At 33.4% G+C, this 19,333-nt stretch overlaps 3 protein-coding genes across 11 annotated transcripts; all 3 read left to right on the top strand.

The window, feature by feature from the left end:
* Positions 1-1,988: 1,988 nt before the first annotated feature.
* On the top strand, positions 1,989-6,587 carry LOC111278927 (uncharacterized). 3 transcript variants are annotated; one of them, XM_089764662.1, is made up of 7 exons: positions 2,121-2,466; positions 2,607-2,739; positions 3,680-3,783; positions 4,088-4,232; positions 4,331-4,471; positions 4,855-5,772; positions 6,124-6,587. In XM_089764662.1, exons 1-7 carry the CDS (start codon positions 2,426-2,428, stop codon positions 6,145-6,147), a joined length of 1,506 nt encoding a protein of 501 aa, XP_089620788.1. In that variant the 5' UTR covers positions 2,121-2,425; the 3' UTR covers positions 6,148-6,587. The 3 variants fall into 3 exon arrangements, with proteins under 3 accessions (XP_089620789.1, XP_022721425.1, XP_089620788.1); XM_089764663.1 differs by lacking the exons at positions 2,121-2,466; positions 6,124-6,587 and adding an exon at positions 1,989-2,007 and having other exon boundaries at positions 4,855-5,918; XM_022865690.2 differs by lacking the exon at positions 6,124-6,587 and having other exon boundaries at positions 2,111-2,466; positions 4,855-5,918.
* A 1,036-nt stretch (positions 6,588-7,623) lies between these two features.
* On the top strand, positions 7,624-11,827 carry LOC111278548 (Putative methyltransferase family protein). Of its 7 annotated transcripts, none has more exons than XM_022865149.2 (11): positions 7,624-7,932; positions 8,007-8,111; positions 8,204-8,277; positions 8,382-8,484; positions 9,303-9,353; positions 9,456-9,606; positions 9,745-9,883; positions 10,418-10,523; positions 10,619-10,758; positions 11,253-11,269; positions 11,378-11,827. In XM_022865149.2, the coding sequence occupies exons 1-11, from the start codon at positions 7,806-7,808 to the stop codon at positions 11,442-11,444; spliced, it is 1,080 nt and encodes a 359-aa protein (XP_022720884.2). In that variant the 5' UTR covers positions 7,624-7,805; the 3' UTR covers positions 11,445-11,827. The 7 variants fall into 7 exon arrangements, 6 of the variants coding, with proteins under 6 accessions (XP_022720884.2, XP_022720882.2, XP_022720885.2 ...); XR_016344024.1 differs by having other exon boundaries at positions 7,626-7,932; positions 8,004-8,111; positions 10,827-11,269; XM_022865147.2 differs by having other exon boundaries at positions 7,626-7,932; positions 8,004-8,111.
* A 1,921-nt stretch (positions 11,828-13,748) lies between these two features.
* Positions 13,749-18,862, top strand: LOC111278925 (protein ALTERED PHOSPHATE STARVATION RESPONSE 1-like). The gene is made up of 4 exons (XM_022865686.2): positions 13,749-15,111; positions 15,832-16,013; positions 17,293-17,516; positions 17,889-18,862. The coding sequence occupies exons 1-4, from the start codon at positions 14,097-14,099 to the stop codon at positions 18,685-18,687; spliced, it is 2,220 nt and encodes a 739-aa protein (XP_022721421.2). The 5' UTR covers positions 13,749-14,096; the 3' UTR covers positions 18,688-18,862.
* Positions 18,863-19,333: the final 471 nt, after the last annotated feature.

Raw genomic sequence — 19,333 nt, 5'->3', positions numbered from 1 at the left:
TTAAAATATTATATTAATTAAAATTTTTTTAAATATATATTTTAAAAAATTTAAAATTTGAAATTCAAAATTTGTAAATTTGATTTTTAAAATTTTACGTTTTATAAATTTATAAACTAATGATCAAAATTAAATTAATTTTATAAAAAAACAATAAAAATACTTTGAGATGAAAAGATTATTAAAAAAATTAGGTAAAAGGATAAAAAGATTTATTAAATAAATATTCAATAATCATTTAAACCCTTAATATTTTATCATAATCAAACAAATCTTGAATTTTTTTTGTTCTAAATTAGTAAAATTATTAAATATTTATTTTTATCGGATTGAACCATTAAGTATTGATTTTTACCCCCAATTAAATTCTTGATTGAATGGAATTTGGTTTTGACAGTTAATCAATTTTCGTATAATAAAAAATCAATGGATAAAAAAAAAGTTTAAGCATTGCAATAAATAATAAGACTTGAATGATTATTAAAATTTTTTGGAGAAAATATCCTATTAAAGCATAAAGGTGAATCAACTTTAAAACCTGAACTTGCCCAGCTAGTATATACCCTTGAACTAGCTAAAATCTTACTGAAAAGTTGAAGCAGTTTCTTTTTTAATATTGCTTTTTTGGCTTATAATTTTCAACTTAAACAACTGGCAACTATAACATTTTTTTGAATGAAAGAAAAAGGATGTATTTTCATACTTGGCATGCAAGTACGGAATAAGTTCCAAATCACAGCTGTGTTCCAGACCCAGTCATAATTGCTTGGACATGGACTTGTCTTCATTCTTTGAATTTGGACTTGTTTCAGATGTTTCATCAAACAATAATTTCAGAAGACAACTAAATTTTAGATTTTAGTGATGAAGATCTAAAGTAAAAGAATCTTTTCAATCAATAAGTTAATTAGATTTTGTTGTATACTTGTACCCCAAGTTGTCTTTCCCCACCGGCCAAAACTAGTTCACCACGTCCTTTCTTTCTGCTCTCAATCCTTTTGGGTAAACAAAAAGTCTCAAACTCAATAGAATCCAGCAAAGTTTTGCCTTTTAGAGACCAAAATTTTGTTGCCTAAAGTAAATTCATTTTGTTTCATGTAAAGCATTTGAGCATTTCACTCAATAATAAATTTATATGTTTTAAATTAGTCGAGTTGAAATCCTCCTTCAAATTAAAAATTAAAGCAAAAAAAAAAAAGTTATATTTTGACCTTAATGGAAATTCTACTTGGCTACTTGAACTACATACATTAATAAAGCCAGAAAAACTTATAGATTTATGGCTATATGATCCAAATCTCAACTCTACATATAGTTGCAATTTGGGAATCTTTGTTTACGTTTCTTGGCCATATTTGAAATCATATGGTTTTTTGGAGTTAAAAAATCCAAAAATGCACCAAATTAATTTTAATTAGTCATTCCAATTTATTTTCAATAAATATGATAAGTTTTCGACTCAAAAATTTTCATTATTAGGTAAAAATGTTAGTAAATTTTTTTTTCAATAGTTTAAAACTTAAAATAGATAAGAATATAAAAAAATATTTTTACTAGAACAATAAAAAAATAATGATGCATTTATATAGTATGTTTTATATCAAATATAAAAATTATTATATTTTAATTTATATCGATATATTAAATATTAAATATAATTTTTATTTTTATTAATTTTGTATAAATTTTTAATAATATATTTTTATCTTATACGTTAAATCAGTTAAACCATGGTAAACATCAAAACATAACAAAATAGACATAACCCGCAAAATGTGGAAGCCCAAGCCAAACCGTTGGTTTCCCGCGGTATTTACAGGGTAGTCTTCGTAATCCCCAAAATACCCTCCCCATCTAGTACCTAAACATGAAAGTCACATCCCATTATAATCATTTCACAAATTATAGTTGGTAATATTTTTTGGCCAAACAATCACAGTTGGTAATTAAAAAAAAAAAAATCGCACAAATATTATTCCCAGCGGGAGAATAAGAGACTCCCACGTGGTAATTTTTCTACTCTGTTTCAAATTTTCTTTTTTTCCTTTTTTTTTTTTTTTCTTATTTGCTTTTTCAGCTATATGTCTGGTTGATTTACCTTTCTCGTTCTTTAAACTGAACCTTTTCCTTCTCTCCTTTGAAACCTCTGAAAAGACACCTAGTTTAGCTTCTTTTCTTTGCTATTACAAGAAACCCATTTTAGCTTTCTTCCTATTCTCTGAAATCCTTGCTTTTCCCCTGAAAAAAACTGCTTCTTTTCTTTGCTTCTTTGAGTTTTTGACATGCAGATTCCAGGTGTAACTTGAAAAGAAACTTTCAGTTGCATGTTTTTTTATCCTTGTTCACATATCTTCCTCTTCCCACAAAAATTTTCATTCTCCAAAAAAAGAAAAAAAAAACATTCCTTTTGGTTTTGTTTCTCAAGATGTTTGACTTGTTGATGAAGCGAAAGTTTTATGCAAAATGGTTAGACATACAAAACCCAAAATTTTTTCTTGCTTCTTATTATTTTTTTTTTTTGCATTAAATTTTGGTGCTTTGGTTCTTTTTTGTTCATTGTATTTATTGTTTGACTGGATTTTTCGTTTTTTTTTTTTTTGGTTTAGCAAATCGGCAATTAGGACAAATAAGGTGAGACTTGAGACAATAAAGAAGAAGAGAAATGCGATGGAGAAGTTTCTGAAGAACGACATTGCTGAGCTTCTCAGGAACGGTCTTGATTACAATGCTTATGGCAGGGTAGTTACTTTTATGTCAATTTGGCCCTTTTTGTTTTTCTCTCTTTGCTTAATGATTTTTGCATAATCTTTTTCTAGCAAAGCCCGAAATATGAGCTTGATAATTGTTATTGATGATGTTGTAGCTTTGGTTTTTTTTTTTATCCTGACAAGTTTTGGGATTCATCAATTTCAATGCCTTGTTTCTTGCTTCATAATCGTTGATATTCACCTTCATCTTTAGGAAATACTTTTACAGAAATGCACACCCAAAAACGTGAAAAAAAGGGGGTGGTGGAGTTGGGAGAATGGGAACACATTATGGGACGAGATGTTGGCATTGCGTTTACATGTTTCCTACCATACCATGCATGAGACAGAACTTTAAAAATCCTCATATTTCATGTGCTATGTTGCCTTCAATTCTCACCCGACATTTTTTGGCCAAAAATATTTGGAGTTAGGAGTGTTAATGAATTACTATAAATGATTGCGGCACGTCAACTGGGCACCACAAGATTACAACTCTTCTGGTTTTTCCCTGGTCACAGTTAGCTGCATGATGCTTGAGGACAAGGCAGTATCTTAAATTCATGATATGAGCTGCTAGATTATCTGTATTTGTGCTGGCATGCGTCAGGGTTCATGAACATTGACCTTTCTCTTTTGTTGCAACGAATGTTTTCATTGCTAATGTTTGCTTTCGGAATAGGATCATCAGGGGCTCCAAAAACTAAGAATTCCCAAATTGAACCAATCTTGTGTGATTAATATGCACACTTTGTATATATCCATATACATGTAATTTATTATAGCTTTAATTACTTGGCTAACAAAACTAGTGCAACTAAGTTGGAATTTTATTCATGGTATATGTATAGGTGTAGACAAATTAGCAGATAAGGCCTCTGAATTATCTTACATCAGTTAAAGCTTATAATTTCTTGTGGATCATAATGCAGGCTGAAGGTCTTCTGGTTGACCAAAACAGAACTGCCTGTTACGATTTCATAGAGCAGTTTTCTGAGTGCATCTCAAAACATGTTTCAGTCATGCAAAAGCAGAGGTATGTTGAGACTCTTGAATTTGTGGCACTCTATTTCTGTTTACAAAATTGATACCTTTTCAAGTGGTTAAATCAAATATTTCCCCCACTTTTCCACCTCTCAAGCATAGTGATATAGGAAGATGCTTCCATTTTACCCAAAATTTCCCTGTTGCTTAACAAGAGAAGATTTTTTTTTTTTTTTTTTTATTTCTATTGATTTTGATTTTCTATTTGATAGTAATGTGAGGCACCAATTCAATTATACATTCTTGTGTTCGGCTATCGTCTGTTTAGTAAGACATCTACTTCTTTTCCTATACAGTGAGTGTCCTGAGGAATGCAGAGAAGCTATACCATCTCTAATATATGCGGCAGCCAGATTTGCTGATTTGCCAGAACTACGTGACCTCAGAACTATATTTACTGAGAAATATGGAAATTCCCTAGAATCCTATTTAAATCAAGAGGTAATGAAAGGATGGCTTGAGGTCCTATAAGATGTTGCCTTATATTTTTAGGAATATCATCTCTTTAAGTACTAACCTAGATAATTCCTTATATACAGTTTGTGCAGAAGCTAAAGGGAGAGCCTCCAACAAAGGAGATGAAGCTTCAATTGATTTATGACATAGCACAAGAGTTTTCTATTGAATGGGACTCCAAGGCTTTGGAACAGAAACTATTTAAGCCACCTCCATCAGAGCAAGTAAGCCCCCCCGTCTAGAACCTTGTAAAATACTGCATCTTATTGAAACATGTATGGAGAACAACTTTGAAAGGTTTTAATATTACAAAATACTATTGTTTAATGTTTACAGTTGGTCTATTTGCTTTCTCATATGGGCTAGCTTTAGAATGCTTGAATGCATTTTGGAAGGCTCTAGAATCTAAGAAAGGCTGAATTTACAACAATGATTTTCTAACCTTGAATTTATGGCTTTTAGCACAACAACTTAGAGGACAAAGTTTCTTTTCATCCTGCATCTAGCTAGGTTCAAAATTTTTCATTACATTAAATAGTTGTCTTTGAAGATCTCTTCTAAGGCTAATACTCATTGTAACATGTAGTTGTATATAACTTTCTTGCAGAATGAGGCCCAACATAAGTCTTTAAATGGTGCTGATGATGATGGATTCAAGTTGTACGGAAGCAAGAACGATACCTCCCAGAAAAGCAACAATCATGATGACGATGAGAATGAACTGACTAACATGCATGAGTACAGGAGGCCAAAAAGAAATGAAACAGACCTCACTTCTCATGGGAGAAAGGAGGACACTGATGATAAGGACAAGCTGCATAGCAGCAGTGAAAGTGAAGTGACAGATCAAGATATCCCAAAGACTAGTTCCACTTCAGTTGAAAGTGTTTCCGAGGATGGTGTAGAAAACTGGAAGCCCTTTAACTACAGATTCATTCCTCCCCCTTATGTCAGGTCATCCCTTGGCAAAGAAAGAAGCAGCCTGCTGGAGCCCACAACACCAAGTGGTAATACCGATAATGAGAAAAACAATAAAACGAATGATTCAGCCGGTGAAAGTAAGCCAAAACCAAGATCAGTTAGGAGGAGACCGTTGAAACCACCCCCAGGTCGAGAAGGTTTAAGCAGTTTTGGAAATGATGGGGCTGCAAGTATTAGTCCAACTGCAGTGCATCACAAAGAAGCAAGAAAGGGTTTGGCATCCTTACAAATGGAAGAAAGTGATCAGAGAGATGAAGAGGAGAAGACGATGGATGGGCGTTTGATGCATTACAGTCAGAAAAAGTCACTCTATGAATGGGTGAGCAAATGGAAAGCAAATCTAGCACCTCCTTCTGGAAGACAAACAGCTGAAGACACCAAGGGAGGCTCAAGCTTCCAAAGCACTAAATCTGATCCAAGTTCTCCAGGCGGAGCCGCAACAAGTCCAACTGAGAAAGCTAGAAGGCACACCGGAGCCTCCTCATTCCAGGCAGACATCTTTGCTAGGCATGTGCATCCCAAGCTACCAGAATATGATGATTTGGTAACTAGGCTTCCGCTCTACAAAGGGAATAAAAGAAAATAGCATTAGGCCAATAGAGATATTACCTTATATTCATTCTAATTCTTTCTAGTATTTTGACATTTGAAAGGCATCTATAGGAATTTAGTTTGTTGGTTCATTCTTCACCATATAGCTCCACATATGATTATGAAAAAAAGAATTGCATTGTCATTCAAAAAAGCAAAAGAAAAGCTTTTTTAAACGTATTTGGATATATATAGATGATAGTATTGCGTACAGATTTTGGCTAATTTTCTGTCAATGATTAGAACTCGAAAGATGAATTACAATCTTCATTAACAGGTTTGAAATTGATTTGGTAAAATGTAGGAAGCTATTGTCTGCTTCAGATAATCAGATTTGTTGCCAATTATTGTAGAGAAAGGAAGTTTGAAATTTTCATAAGAAGAACATGGCAATCGGCAAAACTACATAATCTGGAACTTTATGCTGGTTTAAATTTAAACGCTTCTCTTAATGACATCAACAAAAATCTGGTAGAAAACCGGAGCCTTACTAGAGTGTCTACAATAATTCTTTGCTTTCCATACATGATAGAAATAAGCAGACCAGGGTTGTCAAAGTAGCAAAGAATTACAGGACTTGCCTTTAAAATCCTGAGTAGCCATAATTCAGTTCACCAATCACCGGGGATTCTTTGTACGAGAGACAACTATAAAGCTTTATATGTTTTTCTTTATGAAAAAAGCCATAATCTGCGGATAAGAAAAGTATGGCGGATGTTAGAGATTTAAAATTCAATGTGCTGCATATCACTTTAATGATTGTACATCTAGCAGCTGCATTTCAATATTCTTGAAACTACCAGCAACTCTCTCACTTTTTCCTTAATCTTATAACAATCTTTAAAATAAGAAGGGCCTTAATAAGTGATGGTCTTTACGCGCAAAGAAAATAAAAAAAAAATATAATCAAATATTTAGCCTGTATGATAATCGAGATAAACTTTGGATTCACCTTTAAATGTTATTTACACCTCATCTATTACCAATTACAACTTTACTTATTGATGTCTTTAAACTTTATTATACATCTATAAATTTCATAACCTTTTTGCATTACAACAAATATCGTTATTTCTATGTTATTTTATAATTCAACATCCATATTTTTCTTGAGGTATACTTTTTTTAATTCAACAAATGTGTCTTGGTATAAATAAATATATAAATATGTATATATATATATATGGTCTTGGTCATTAAATACAACGTCTAAAAAGATTAATAAAAGGCACTATTTATCATTTGAGGTGAAAAAAATTAAAAAAAATCAAAAATTAATTTATAATTACACCATTTTATTTCGTTTCAATTAAATTTTTATTCGATTTAAATTTAATTCATATATTAAATATATATTATGTATGGACTAACTTTCAAATTGAAAAATAAAAAAATATTAAATTGAATCGAATTATATTATAATTATATTATTTGATTTTGTTTCAATTAAATTTTTTATTCGATTTGGATTTAATTTATATATTAAATATATATTATATATAGATTAAATTTTGAATTGAAAAGTTAAAAATATTAAATTGAATCGAATTGTATATTTTAAATTTTTATAAAATAAAATAATTATTTTATATTTAAATATATTAAAAAGTATATTAAAATAATATATAAAAAATTTTAAAATATTGATGAATCAAATTAATAAAATTTTTTCGATTTAAAAAAAAATCAATTCAAATTCCATCAAACTTTAAAACTTTATAATATTACACGTTATCTAAAACATTCAAACCGTATCCAATTATATTGTACTATACTACTACGGTCTTTTACTTTTCATTTTTCCTTGCATTAAAACGCAGAACTCATCGTCGTTTAGGTTGCATATGTGATCTGTTCCTTCCTCCTTCACCGTCTTCTCCCAAATTATAAAACCGGAAAACGGAGTTGTACCTTCGGCTCCTCCACCTCCACCTCCGCCGCCGCATTCATCATAACCGGAAAATAACAAAGCTTGTCTCGAGGCAAATGAACGGCGGTGATTCAAATGAGGACACAGAGGAACGGCGACAAGTGATGAGCGAGGTCCATCTGGGATGTCCACCTGGCATCTATGGGCCCCATATTTCCCGCTTCACCATTTCTGTGCCTTCTGGTATTTCACTTTATTCCAAATTATCATTTTTCTTAAATAGAAAACAAATCAATTAATCAGATTTTTTTTAGAAGTTGAATCCAGCAGATTCATTGAACTGTTCAAAGACGAGGAATCTTGTACGGAACATGGCATTAGCTTTGATGAAGATGGCGACCTTCTTTTACCAAGACGACGCCGTAAGGAACCAATTAACTTCAATAACCTCGAAGAAGCTTTTATTTCGTCTTTATTTTTAATTGTTTTTAATTATTTTCTGTTTAATTTACAGAGGTTTCTCGGCGTTGTTTCACTATGAAAATCCAGCACAACATCACTTCATCCATTCCTGGTGTTGGTTTGCAGGTGATCATTCGATTCTTATGATGTTTATAATTTCATTTTATAAGCCATTTACTTAGGTATTACAACCCAAGGCTTAATTGTTGAGTCCGTTTTTCGCCTCTTAGGTGTGGAAAGCTGAGCTAGTTTTATCGGATTTTGTGTTACATAAGATGTGCACTTCAACTGTGTTCGATGGCATTGTCTCATTAGAGCTTGGTGCCGGAACAGGTATTTTATGTGCTTACATAAAAACAAAGTACATATCAGTGTCATCTGTTTTGTATGAATTACATTTCCGATCACTTTTTTTGCCACTATAATTTTGAAGATGAATGTTTAAATGTTCTTCAAAAGTAAGTAAATAGATCCGAAACATATAAAATGCCGTTAATCTGGCCATGAACAAAGCTATTATTGCAAAAATCGGTGAATACAGCCAACTTTCACTAAGAATTTCATATTTGGACCAAAAACAAGCAAGGTTTGGAATACCACAAAGACAAAGGGTATCCGCTAAAAAGGCAATTTGTGTAATTGGCACATGCTTTCTTAAACCTCCCATAAAAACCATATTCCAGAAGTTACTTTGCCTCCTATCAAGGTTGATCTTTTCCCCAGATGGGATAAAACTTTCAAAGTTGCTGAACCTGCTTGTGGGGAGTTGTAACATGTGTATGTAATTGTTGAAATTGATGAGCATTAGACTTTTGACGAAGTTTGACTTATATTTCTCTATTTATGAATGTGTCCAGATGAGAAGTTTTCAATGAAATGTTCTTGCTAGTTATATTAACTATCTTATGATTGCATTATAGTGTAAACGATCTTAGTCAGTTGGTTATGTTTGTTAATAAATTCGATTTTATTGAATAAGAAAAATTCAAATGCCATTCACTGGTCACGGTTTTCTTCTACTTATCTTTGGGAAAATGTATTCTGTGTGGACTGGGGTGTGTTGGTTATCTAGCTTGAAAAATCTCAGAACGCCAAATCTGAAACGTTAGTACATCTCGTATGACAGGAATTTTTTGCACTGTCTTTACCAGGACTGGCAGGGTTGCTGCTTGCACGTGTTGCTAAGACGGTGTTCTTAACAGGTGAGACCTGCTATTATTTATCTGTTGTGATGCTTTGACTTACTTTAATTACCTGTTATAGTAGTTTGCTTCAACTACTTAGGTTCTGCATTGTTGCTGCAGATCATGGTGATAAAATCCTGGATAACTGTGTTAAGAACATTCAACTTAATTCTGGAGTCCTCAATCATCAAGGCATAGTTTATGTGCGTGAACTTGATTGGGCGCACCCCTGGCCTCCTAAAGTTAGCTTGGACCTTGCATCTCAAGAAAGGTGATTCATATGGTTTCATTGTTAGACTGGTTTTAAAATCTGAGAAGTATTTGTATTATTTCCATTTATGATTATGATGTACTTATTTCATGGAGGAGATAAGAACTCAACCCTTTAAATTTAAATGATGAAATCCAGGTTTTCATGGAGCTCCTCCGAAGTTGAAGAAGTCCAGAAAGCTTCTCTGCTTTTAGCCGCTGATGTTATTTACAGTGATGATCTGACAGATGCATTGTTTGGTATTTTAGAGAGATTAATGTCACAAGGCTCGGGAAAGGTATGGTTAACATGGTAGAATGGTCACTTACCAGCGTATGGTATAGGTAACAATACACAAGCAAATTGTACTAATGAGTGTCATAGTTAAAAATCTTCTCTACTGTGTTTTTACATGTCACATGATTTAGGTTTTGGATCAACCTCATAGTTAATTTTCTTGCAAGCTGACGATTGAACTTATTATGAGAGGTAGAAAATTCAAAGGAAGATCTTGGACTTGAGAAAATTTTCTCATTTGGCTGAGAATTATCCAAATTGATCTATTGCTAGCCTTCTGATTGAAGTCAGGATGGATGTATATCTAGGTGGATTTCAATTGGTGCATTGTGAGGCAACTGGCTGAATTCTATTGCCTGTACACATTAATATATGATAAAATTGCTACCAAGTTGTCGCGAGTGGTGAACATATTCCATACATGTCTCATTTCTTAAATCTATGTTAGGCCTCATTCTTTTCTGCTTAGACTATGCTCTTTGAAGTCCCCCATCCATCAGTCGGACAATCATCAATCACACCCTCTGATTTTCAGGTGTTATACTTGGCACTGGAAAAGCGCTACAACTTCAGTCTTGATGATCTTGATGTTGTAGCAAATGGTTATTCGCACTTCAGAAGTTACTTGAGGGAGGATGGCAGTAGGTATCTTACCATGCAAAAATGTATATCGTGCCATAAGTTTCCTGTCTTTTGAGTTTTATCTCCTGATGTGTCTTTGCAATGGATGATGCAGAATGTGAAGGCCTTGAACCTGGTTCCTTTCCTTGTTTTAGGGGTCTACGTATTAATGTTGCTGAAATTCCACAGTATGTGGGGGAATATGACAGGGGCAAGGATGTCGAGCTTTGGCAGATTAGATACAATAAAGGAAAGGTATAATCGAAAATCTTCTAATTGGTTGTATACAAACTTAGGCTTATAAAATTGCTTCTGTTTGATAGGCACTGCTTGATCTCATTTCCTGGAAATTTTATAACATGGACCGGAGTCTTTTTTAAAAAGAAAATGATTGTCTTTATTGTCTTCTTGGCTCTTAGGTCTTTATATGGTTTTTATTATACCTTACAATTTTAAAGGTGATACAATAGGATCATATGCTACGAAAATAATATAAAAAAAATATTAAAATAATATGGGTTAAAATTTTAACAAAAATCATACATGAAATTGATAAAAACAAAATATGAGTTCTGTTTAGTGGGTGACACAAATTGTTATAATAATTTTTATATTTTACAAATTAGACATGGTATAGATAAAATCGCCAAATAATTAATTACGAGCTCTTTGATATAATGCTTGGTTCTCCAATTTTCATGCATTCCTATCAATTCCACGGTCAAATTAAGAACACAGGTGCCGTGCAGGTGTTGAAGTTTGGACTGTAAGTTTTCAAACTTTATTAAGCTGTGTTTGGTTGTATACAATTAGGATTTTTATTTGGAATCAAATATAAGGGAAATCTTTGTCTTTTTCCATTTCTCTTTTTCAGTTCCTTTCAGATTCCAGTGCCAGAACCTGGCAGGCAAGCATGTCTTAACCTTTTCGTAGCCAAGTAGAAATCATGATTTAAGAACATAAAACTGAATAAAAGTGGAAACAGGGGGACATTGGAGATTAAACCAAATTCAAGGCAATTAAAAAATGTTTTTTCTTTTTTCTTGTACTCTTGTTCCCCTGATCGAAGATGCCGACTATTGTCATGTAGCGTAAAGGATCAAGCTGTTGCGGTAGGCCCAATCCCATCCCCCAGATTCTTGGAAATGCAATCCATAAATTTTGTGCTTGCCTGACTTCCAATCTCATAGCCAAATGACCTTGTATTTTTTTTTTTTATAAACACTAGTAGGTTTTACTGTACTTTTGTGTTGCAGATCTTTAATTAATAATCAGATATCATAATTATAATAAAAAATTATGTTTGTAGATTGTTATTTGAAAATTTTCCTATTAGTTAAAATTTAAATCACAATATCTATTTTTAAGAAAAACATTATATTTAAAATGTATATATTTTTATAAAAACTATATAGTCTAACCAATTAAACTTGAAAAGCAAAAATGAAAAAATAAAATAAAATAAATTGTGACGTGAAATAGTAAAAGTATGGTAAGTTTCAAACAGGTTGGTTTGCTGATATTGAAAAGTAAGACACGATGGCTCCTAATCAGGAGGGTGAGCTTTAACAAGAAAAGTGTGTCTTTTAGTGATTAATGCGACCAATCAGCAAAGCAGAGCAACGTGTTACTACTATTTCAAGCAGGTTGAAAGTTTTTTTTTTTTTTTTAGTAATTAACTAAAATAAGCATAATTGGTACCACTATATTTTGTTTGAAAAGGAGGAATAAAAAAAAAAAAGTTTGTGTTAGTCCGATTTTCTATTTTCTTCGGCTACAAGTTCTATTATTTGATCCATTGTCAAAAAATTAAAAGGTAAGAAAGGCCCACGAAAATCTTAAATCTTACTGTACGTAAGGATAAGAAGAGACCGGAGAAACAGGCAAGGGAGCGTTATCCACAATCCAAGGGAAGAATTCCAAGAAGTGGTGCGTTCCAGTTAAATCGTTTTGTAAAATATAAAAATTATTATACTATTATTTATAATTATATATTAAATATAAAATATTATTTTTACATTTATTAAATCAATATATAATTTTTATTAACTTTTAAATATAATTATTTTGCACATTTTTATATTATTTTTATCATATTATTATATTATATAAAAAATAATACAAACAATGTTTGATCAATTTATGAATTTAAAAATTTTTTCATATAATATTTTAATTATAATTTATTAATTAATATAATATTTAAAAAATTATTTAAATTTCATGTAATATTATTAAAAGCTAATTATATTATAAATAAATACTATATTAATTAATAAATTTATAGTTCATATAAAATATTAAAAATTGTTAAAATTCATATATTATATTAAATATTTCATTATAATCTAAAAATAGTTTATAATATTAACTCTAGGTAAAAAAAGTATCAAATCTAATCTTAATTTTCAACTAAATCTAACAATTTAAAATATAATGTAATTATTAAAGTAAAAAATTAAAAATTAAAAATTTTAATAAATATTAATATAAATTTAATAAAATAAAAATATATTTTATATTTTTATATAATAAAAATAATATATAATTTTTATATAAATTATGACACAAGTGACAATATTTTATACTACAAAAATTGCTATACCTATTTCGAAGCAAAGCCAAAGCTACTTTTGGGGAAAAAAAAAGCTACTTTTAAAACAAACAAAACAGAACAAGTTGAATAAGTGCGCAACTATAAAGCAAACATTATAAGAAACGAAAGTGAAAGGAGGGACGTTCCTGACAGAGTCGTTATCTAAAGAAACGGTTCTCTGACATGATATGTGTTTCACTCCACTTCCACATTTCAACTTCGACGTCTTTCTCCATCTTTCCAGTTCACACTGGACCCCATTGTTTTAATGCAATGTATCTGAAAAAAAAATAATATCATTATTATAAATATATTGATGAGAAAAATATATTTAAAAAAAAGATAAATTAAAGAATTGAATAAATAAGACAAAGGCAAAGCTTGACCCCAACCATTTTTTTAATCTCACAAGTATTTTTGTACCCCAATCATCATTTAATCTTATCTTCATCATTAATTACTTCATTGATTTCATGAATTTTAAAATATTCTCTCTTTCAATTCGATTATTAAAAATATTTTTATATTTAATATAAACATTAATTACAAAAAATAAAAAATCTGTCCATTCCTATCCCACAGTCTTTAACGAAGAAACGACATCGTTGCACGCACTCCAAAAAGAACAACACTCTTTCTTCATGACTCTGCCACGCCTGTAGACACTGAAAAACTCTCTAGCCTTCAACCGAAGCAGAAAATAAGCACTCCTTTCTTCTCAAGCATTGAAATAGTGTGTTTTTTATTTTGATTTTGCAGAAAGTTTTGAAGTATTTTAATTTTTATTTTGATTTCCGTCGATTATAAGATATTTTAGCTGAATTTCTATTATTTAAAACAAAAAAAGGAAAAGTAAAATGGGTTTTCTTTGATTTTTCAACTAAATGTTATTTCAAGACAACTTTTTATGGCATGAAAGTAGTAAATAAAATTTTCAAGTTTGGCTAAAAATCCCTAAAATTTTTATTTCTTTTGTTTTGGAATTCTGGGGGGAGAGATGGGTTGTACGCAATCGAAGATCGACAACGAAGAAGCCGTTACCCGCTGCAAAGAGAGAAAGCAATTCATGAAAGAAGCGGTTGCGGCGCGGAATGCCTTCGCCGCCGCCCACTCCGCCTATGCCATGTCCTTAAAAAACACCGGCGCCGCCTTAAGCGACTACGTCCACGGCGAGGTCCAGGATCCCAGCCTCCCTTCTCAACCTGGGCCGCTGTTCGTGTTACCCCCGCAACCGCCTCTAGTCGACAAGCTCTTCCCTCCGCCTCCGCCTCCCGGGAACCTCACCGGAGATCCTGTGGTCCCGATCCAACGGTCGGCTAGTATGCCGATACAGATGCCGTTGAAAGAGAAGCAAAGGGAAACGTCGACGAGCCCGATCATTGAAGAGGATGAGGAGGACGAGGACTTGGAAGCGAGTGATAGGTTGGTGAAGCGAAAATCAAGGAATTATAGGGGAAGTGGTAGTGGTGGTAGGAGTAGGAAGGAAGTGATAGCGGAAGCGGAGGAGGTGGAGGAAAGGGTGACGACAACGACGGTGCAGGCGCGTGCAATGCAATCACAGCCACCCCACGATTCGACTTTCTATTACATCTTTCCCACGGAAGATAGTGTGCCTGGACCGAGTTTAGGGGAGGTGGAAGAAACGTGGGTGGAGAACAGGAAGGTGGAAAGGAAGGTTTTTGAGGAAATGCCTAAAAGAGTTGAAGAGGAGATGGTGGAGGAGAAGATGAGGAAGGAGGAGGTGGCTGTGGAGAAGGGGCAGAAGACGGCAGTGGAGGTGGAGAAGCCGGTAGCATCAACGGCTGGGGTAGGGAAGGGCAGCAAGAAGGGTGGGAAAGTGGGGTTTAGTAGTACAGGGGAGAAGAGGTTGGAGAATGGGAATTTTAATTTGTTGCAGGTGTTTGCAGAACTTGATGATGATTTCTTGAGGGCCTCAGACAGTGCTCATGAGGTTTCAAAGATGTTGGAGGCTACTAGGTTGCATTATCACTCTAATTTTGCAGATAATCGAGGTAATGGATTTTCACTTTAGTACTATGAAATTGAGAATCAGTGTGGAATTGTTAAGATTTTGATTTGGATTGTTAAATCTCTCTTACATGAATTAGTTGAATTGTACAGAATTTTCATTATGTTTCAAATGCATAACGTTTGGTATCAGCAATTCAGCATAAGAATTCTGAGATAGGATTTCGAAGTTAATGGCTCTTGCATGAATTTGCAAATATGAGTTGAGTGCGGTGATAATTAAATTTGGATTTTCATTCCCATACAACATTGGGTTATTAGAATGAGAATTCTTGAGATTTCGATTTTGGATGGTGATGGATCTTGCATGATGCATAGAGCTAGAGGGTTCGGTTTTAGATTTATTCACTGCATATCAGTAGTTTAAACTTTGTTAAAAAAGTCAGTCAATTTTGGTTTAGTGAAACACAATTTTGCTTAGATGGTTTTGCTTCAGTTTATAGAGAGCTCTTCTTTTCATTGAATGGCAAGCATTTTCGAGTTCTGTTTTAGTGTATAACTGTGTTGGTTTGTGCAGATAGAAATTAAGAGTTAAATTACTACTAACTGGAGATAAGCTATGCAAGATCCTAACGGTGAAGTTTAACAATTTGACTAGTTACTTTGTGTTTTTTCTCTTTCCTTCAGGAATGGAACAATTTGATTATTTATTCATATAACGTAGCTTAAACAGGTTTTATATTATCTTAATTTATGCTTTTCAGGACTCATTGATCACTCTGCAAGAGTGATGCGTGTTATTACTTGGAATCGGTCATTTAGAGGATTAAAATTAGACAATGCTGATAATGCCAAGGATGATTTTGATTCAGAGGAGAATGAAACTCATGCCACTGTATTGGATAAAATGCTTGCATGGGAAAAAAAGCTTTATGATGAAGTGAAGGTATATTAAAGAGTTTCTTTCTCTTCATTCTTCTGCCAGTTGTCCTCTTATTCATTTTCCATTTTCTACTGATTGACCACCATACTGTTGCTTATTTTTGACAGTATAAAACGTCTGGTTTAAAATGCTCAATGATATGATACCTTCTTCTTGACAAATTAAACCTGCATAATACATTCAATTCTTTCATAATGCTAATCTTATTCCTTATTGCATGATTGGACATTCAAGATTGAAGGGCCTGTTTATGTAGTTTCCTTGTCTTGAATAGTTATTGAATACAAAGCGAGGGATGTTTTAGTTGTGCATTGATTCACTGCTGGTACTTGCCCTTTGACAAATATTTTAGACTTTTATATCACAGTTCAGATTGTGACTGCTCTGCTGCAAGTTCTGTTTGTTTGGATCATGTGAACACATGCATGCTTGCATAAACTGGGACCATCAGTAATTTGTTGTAGAATTAATTTGTTCCTTGTATGTTGAATCATCCATCGAGTTAAATCTGAGTAATTTTTCCTGGTACCAATCCTTTTGTAGTAGATAACTAGTGGGATGTAACTGTATTATTCCTTTTCTGAGCGTACCAAAAAAAAAAGTGTACATTTGTCATCTTAGTTCAGTAACTTACGTACAAACTCAAGGTCCAGTTTGGCTAGTAGGTCATTGCCCCCCCCCCCCCCCCCCTGAAGGAAATCTTATCTTCACCAGTCACTCAAGTCCTAAGCTGTGATTATTCTAGAGAAGATGATCAATGTTGACATGTTATAGTTTGAAGTCAATTGTGTTGCAGACTTGTAGGCAAGGCATGCTATAACATCATGGAGAGGGTAAGAGAAAAAGAGGTATCATATGGAATATGGCTATGAAGTGCACATGTAAAGGACAAGCCCTTTCAAATTCTATTTTGTTTTGCTAGAAATACCCTGTAGCAGCCTTGTTGATAGAAATGAAAAATATTCTTCTGGTGCTTACTTTTGTTCAAGATAACATAGATACTAAATTGCTGCTATTTTTAATTCCTGATTTTCTTTAACGCAATGTCTGTTTTGTTTCCATGAATACTCATATCTTCTTCTGTCAATTAGCAATAAGCTTAGTTCCTTGTTCTGGCATGGGCTAGTGTCAGATACTGAGTTGGATTGCTTAAAAAGCAACCTTGTGTCAATTCGTACACATCTGCTCCTTTCTAAAGGAGTGCAGTTTATGCGCTTTTGTTTGATTCAGTTACAATTAAGCACTTCTTTGATCCTCTTTGGGTTTGATTGTTGATGGATAGGCAGGTGAGCTTATGAAGTTTGGGTACCAAAGGAAGGTTGCCACTCTAAACAAACTAAAGAAACGAGGGACCAACTCTGAAGCACTCGAAAAGGCTAAAGCAGCAGTAAGTCATCTACATACCAGATATATTGTTGACATGCAATCCATGGATTCAACAGTTTCAGAGATAAATCGGTTACGAGATGAACAGCTATATCCAAAACTTGTTCAGCTTGTTGATGGGTAAGTTACAGTTCATTGTTTTAACTTTATACTAGACTTTCTCAGAAAAGGCCCATGACTTGATCCAAGAAAATTTTGAATGGCTGAGCTGTCCTTTTGTTTTCTTAGCCCTTTTCTTTTTTTGAATATATGGGGTAGTAACCTTCATTCCTTGATGCATGTAACCTTACACTGTGTTCTGCCCTTTTCCTTCTTTTTTTTTTTTTTTTTTCATAGGAACTTAAGCTTAAGTCCTGTGATCAACTTTGTGTGTTTGCTTAGGGTTGTATAAAGTTACATGCGTCTAAGATGCTTTAACAGATGATGAAGCCATTGAATTTTGTTTCCTTGTTCAAAGCTTGGGTTGTGCTGTGATTGTTTTGTCAATTGCAGGATGGCGACAATGTGGGAAACCATGAAAGTTCAACATGAGAGCCAATCTAAGAAAGTGACAGTCCTGAAAGATAATCTGGACCTCTCTCAATCCCCAAAGGAAACAAGTAAGCACCACCATGAGCGCACCATCCAGCTGTTAGCAATTGTGCAGGATTGGCACATGCAGTTTTGTAAGCTTTTTGACTACCAGAAAGTATACATAAAAGCCCTGAACAATTGGTTAAGGCTAAATCTCATTCCCATTGAAAGCAGCCTGAAGGAGAAAGTTTCTTCTCCTCCGAGGGATGAAAATCCCCCAATTCGAAGGCTCCTTGTTGCTTGGCAGGACAAGTTTGAGAAACTTACAGATGAGATTGCAAGAAGTGCCATTAATAACTTTGCTCACGTGATAGATTCTATTGTGCAGCATCAATTAGATGAAATGCATCTGAAGGAAAAATGTGAGGAATCTCAGAAGGAGCTTCTAAAGAAGCAACGACAATTTGATGATTGGCACCATAAGTATATGCAGCGAAGAACACCAGAGTTGGACCCAGAGAGGACAGAAAACAACCCTACCAATGATGCTGTTGCTGAAAGGATGTTTATGTTGGAATCCGTAAAGAAGAGGCTGGCAGAAGAGGAAGAGGCATATAAGAGTTTATGCGTTCAGGTGAGGGAGAAGTCTTTGGTTAATCTTAAAACTCGCATGCCAGAGCTTTTTAGAGCAATGACAGGTATTGCCTTCACTTGTACAAGAATGTATGGAGAGTTAAGGTCCATATCACGCACAAAGAATCCAAGTCATGTCTCATAGAAGTGGTTGTATGTTTATGTGATTTTCTTTCTATCTATGTATAATGTAATTTTATTTGATTTATATAGATAAACTCGTTCAACAGACAGGTATACGACAAACGCTAATACGTATATGTAATTATTACTTTGATACGAATTTTAATATTATAATCGATGTCAGAAGCTCACAGTCATCGTATGTGTTATGTTGGATGAATTGGTCAAGGCCACATTTTTGTTCAACAGATCGCTCTTTCCGGCTTTTCAAAATCTTATTCTTCAAAATATTGCTGTTTTTCACCAGTTGTTTGGCAGGTGTTTGAATCAAACTAGAACCAGCTGTGAGTTACCAAAAGGAATGAGTTTTCAATTTTTTTCTTGGTGGAAATGGTAGGTCTCTGGAGCTTTAGACTAGGGGGTTGCCTGATGATGGTTTTCCCCTACCTTTATATGTTTGTCTTTCTGTTTTACTCCCATGAGAAAACTTTACTTCCTACAATAATTTTTCCTTTGTTGTTTTTTTTTTATTGGTTGTAAGTTTCTAACACTCAACTTTGTAGTGATCATTCACCCCTTTTACTTTCCCTAAAATTAACATGAGTATGCAGGTGAAATTGCATCTGATACAACTGTGATTAATTACCGGTGACATCTTTTTTACAAAG

Source organism: Durio zibethinus, chromosome 8, assembly GCF_047325235.1.
Source record: "Durio zibethinus cultivar Kanyao isolate XHJ-2024 chromosome 8, ASM4732523v1, whole genome shotgun sequence".
In the NCBI taxonomy this organism is placed as follows: domain Eukaryota; kingdom Viridiplantae; phylum Streptophyta; class Magnoliopsida; order Malvales; family Malvaceae; genus Durio; species Durio zibethinus.
The sequence above is the reverse complement of the archived record's forward strand: the minus strand, read 5'-3'. Positions and strand labels throughout refer to the sequence as shown.

Coding starts and splice junctions, on each gene's coding strand:
- LOC111278548 (XM_022865147.2), top strand. CDS start 7,806: ATGAACGGCGGTGATTCAAATGAGGACACAGAGGAACGGCGACAAGTG. Junction 8,112..8,203: donor TCTTTTACCAAGACGACGCC/GTAAGGAACCAA, acceptor TTTAATTTACAG/AGGTTTCTCGGCGTTGTTTC. Junction 9,607..9,744: donor GACCTTGCATCTCAAGAAAG/GTGATTCATATG, acceptor GATGAAATCCAG/GTTTTCATGGAGCTCCTCCG.
- LOC111278927 (XM_022865690.2), top strand. CDS start 2,426: ATGTTTGACTTGTTGATGAAGCGAAAGTTTTATGCAAAATG. Junction 2,467..2,606: donor CGAAAGTTTTATGCAAAATG/GTTAGACATACA, acceptor TTTTTGGTTTAG/CAAATCGGCAATTAGGACAA. Junction 2,740..3,679: donor ATTACAATGCTTATGGCAGG/GTAGTTACTTTT, acceptor ATCATAATGCAG/GCTGAAGGTCTTCTGGTTGA.
- LOC111278925 (XM_022865686.2), top strand. CDS start 14,097: ATGGGTTGTACGCAATCGAAGATCGACAACGAAGAAGCCGTTACCCGC. Junction 16,014..17,292: donor AGCTTTATGATGAAGTGAAG/GTATATTAAAGA, acceptor GTTGATGGATAG/GCAGGTGAGCTTATGAAGTT. Junction 17,517..17,888: donor CTTGTTCAGCTTGTTGATGG/GTAAGTTACAGT, acceptor TGTCAATTGCAG/GATGGCGACAATGTGGGAAA.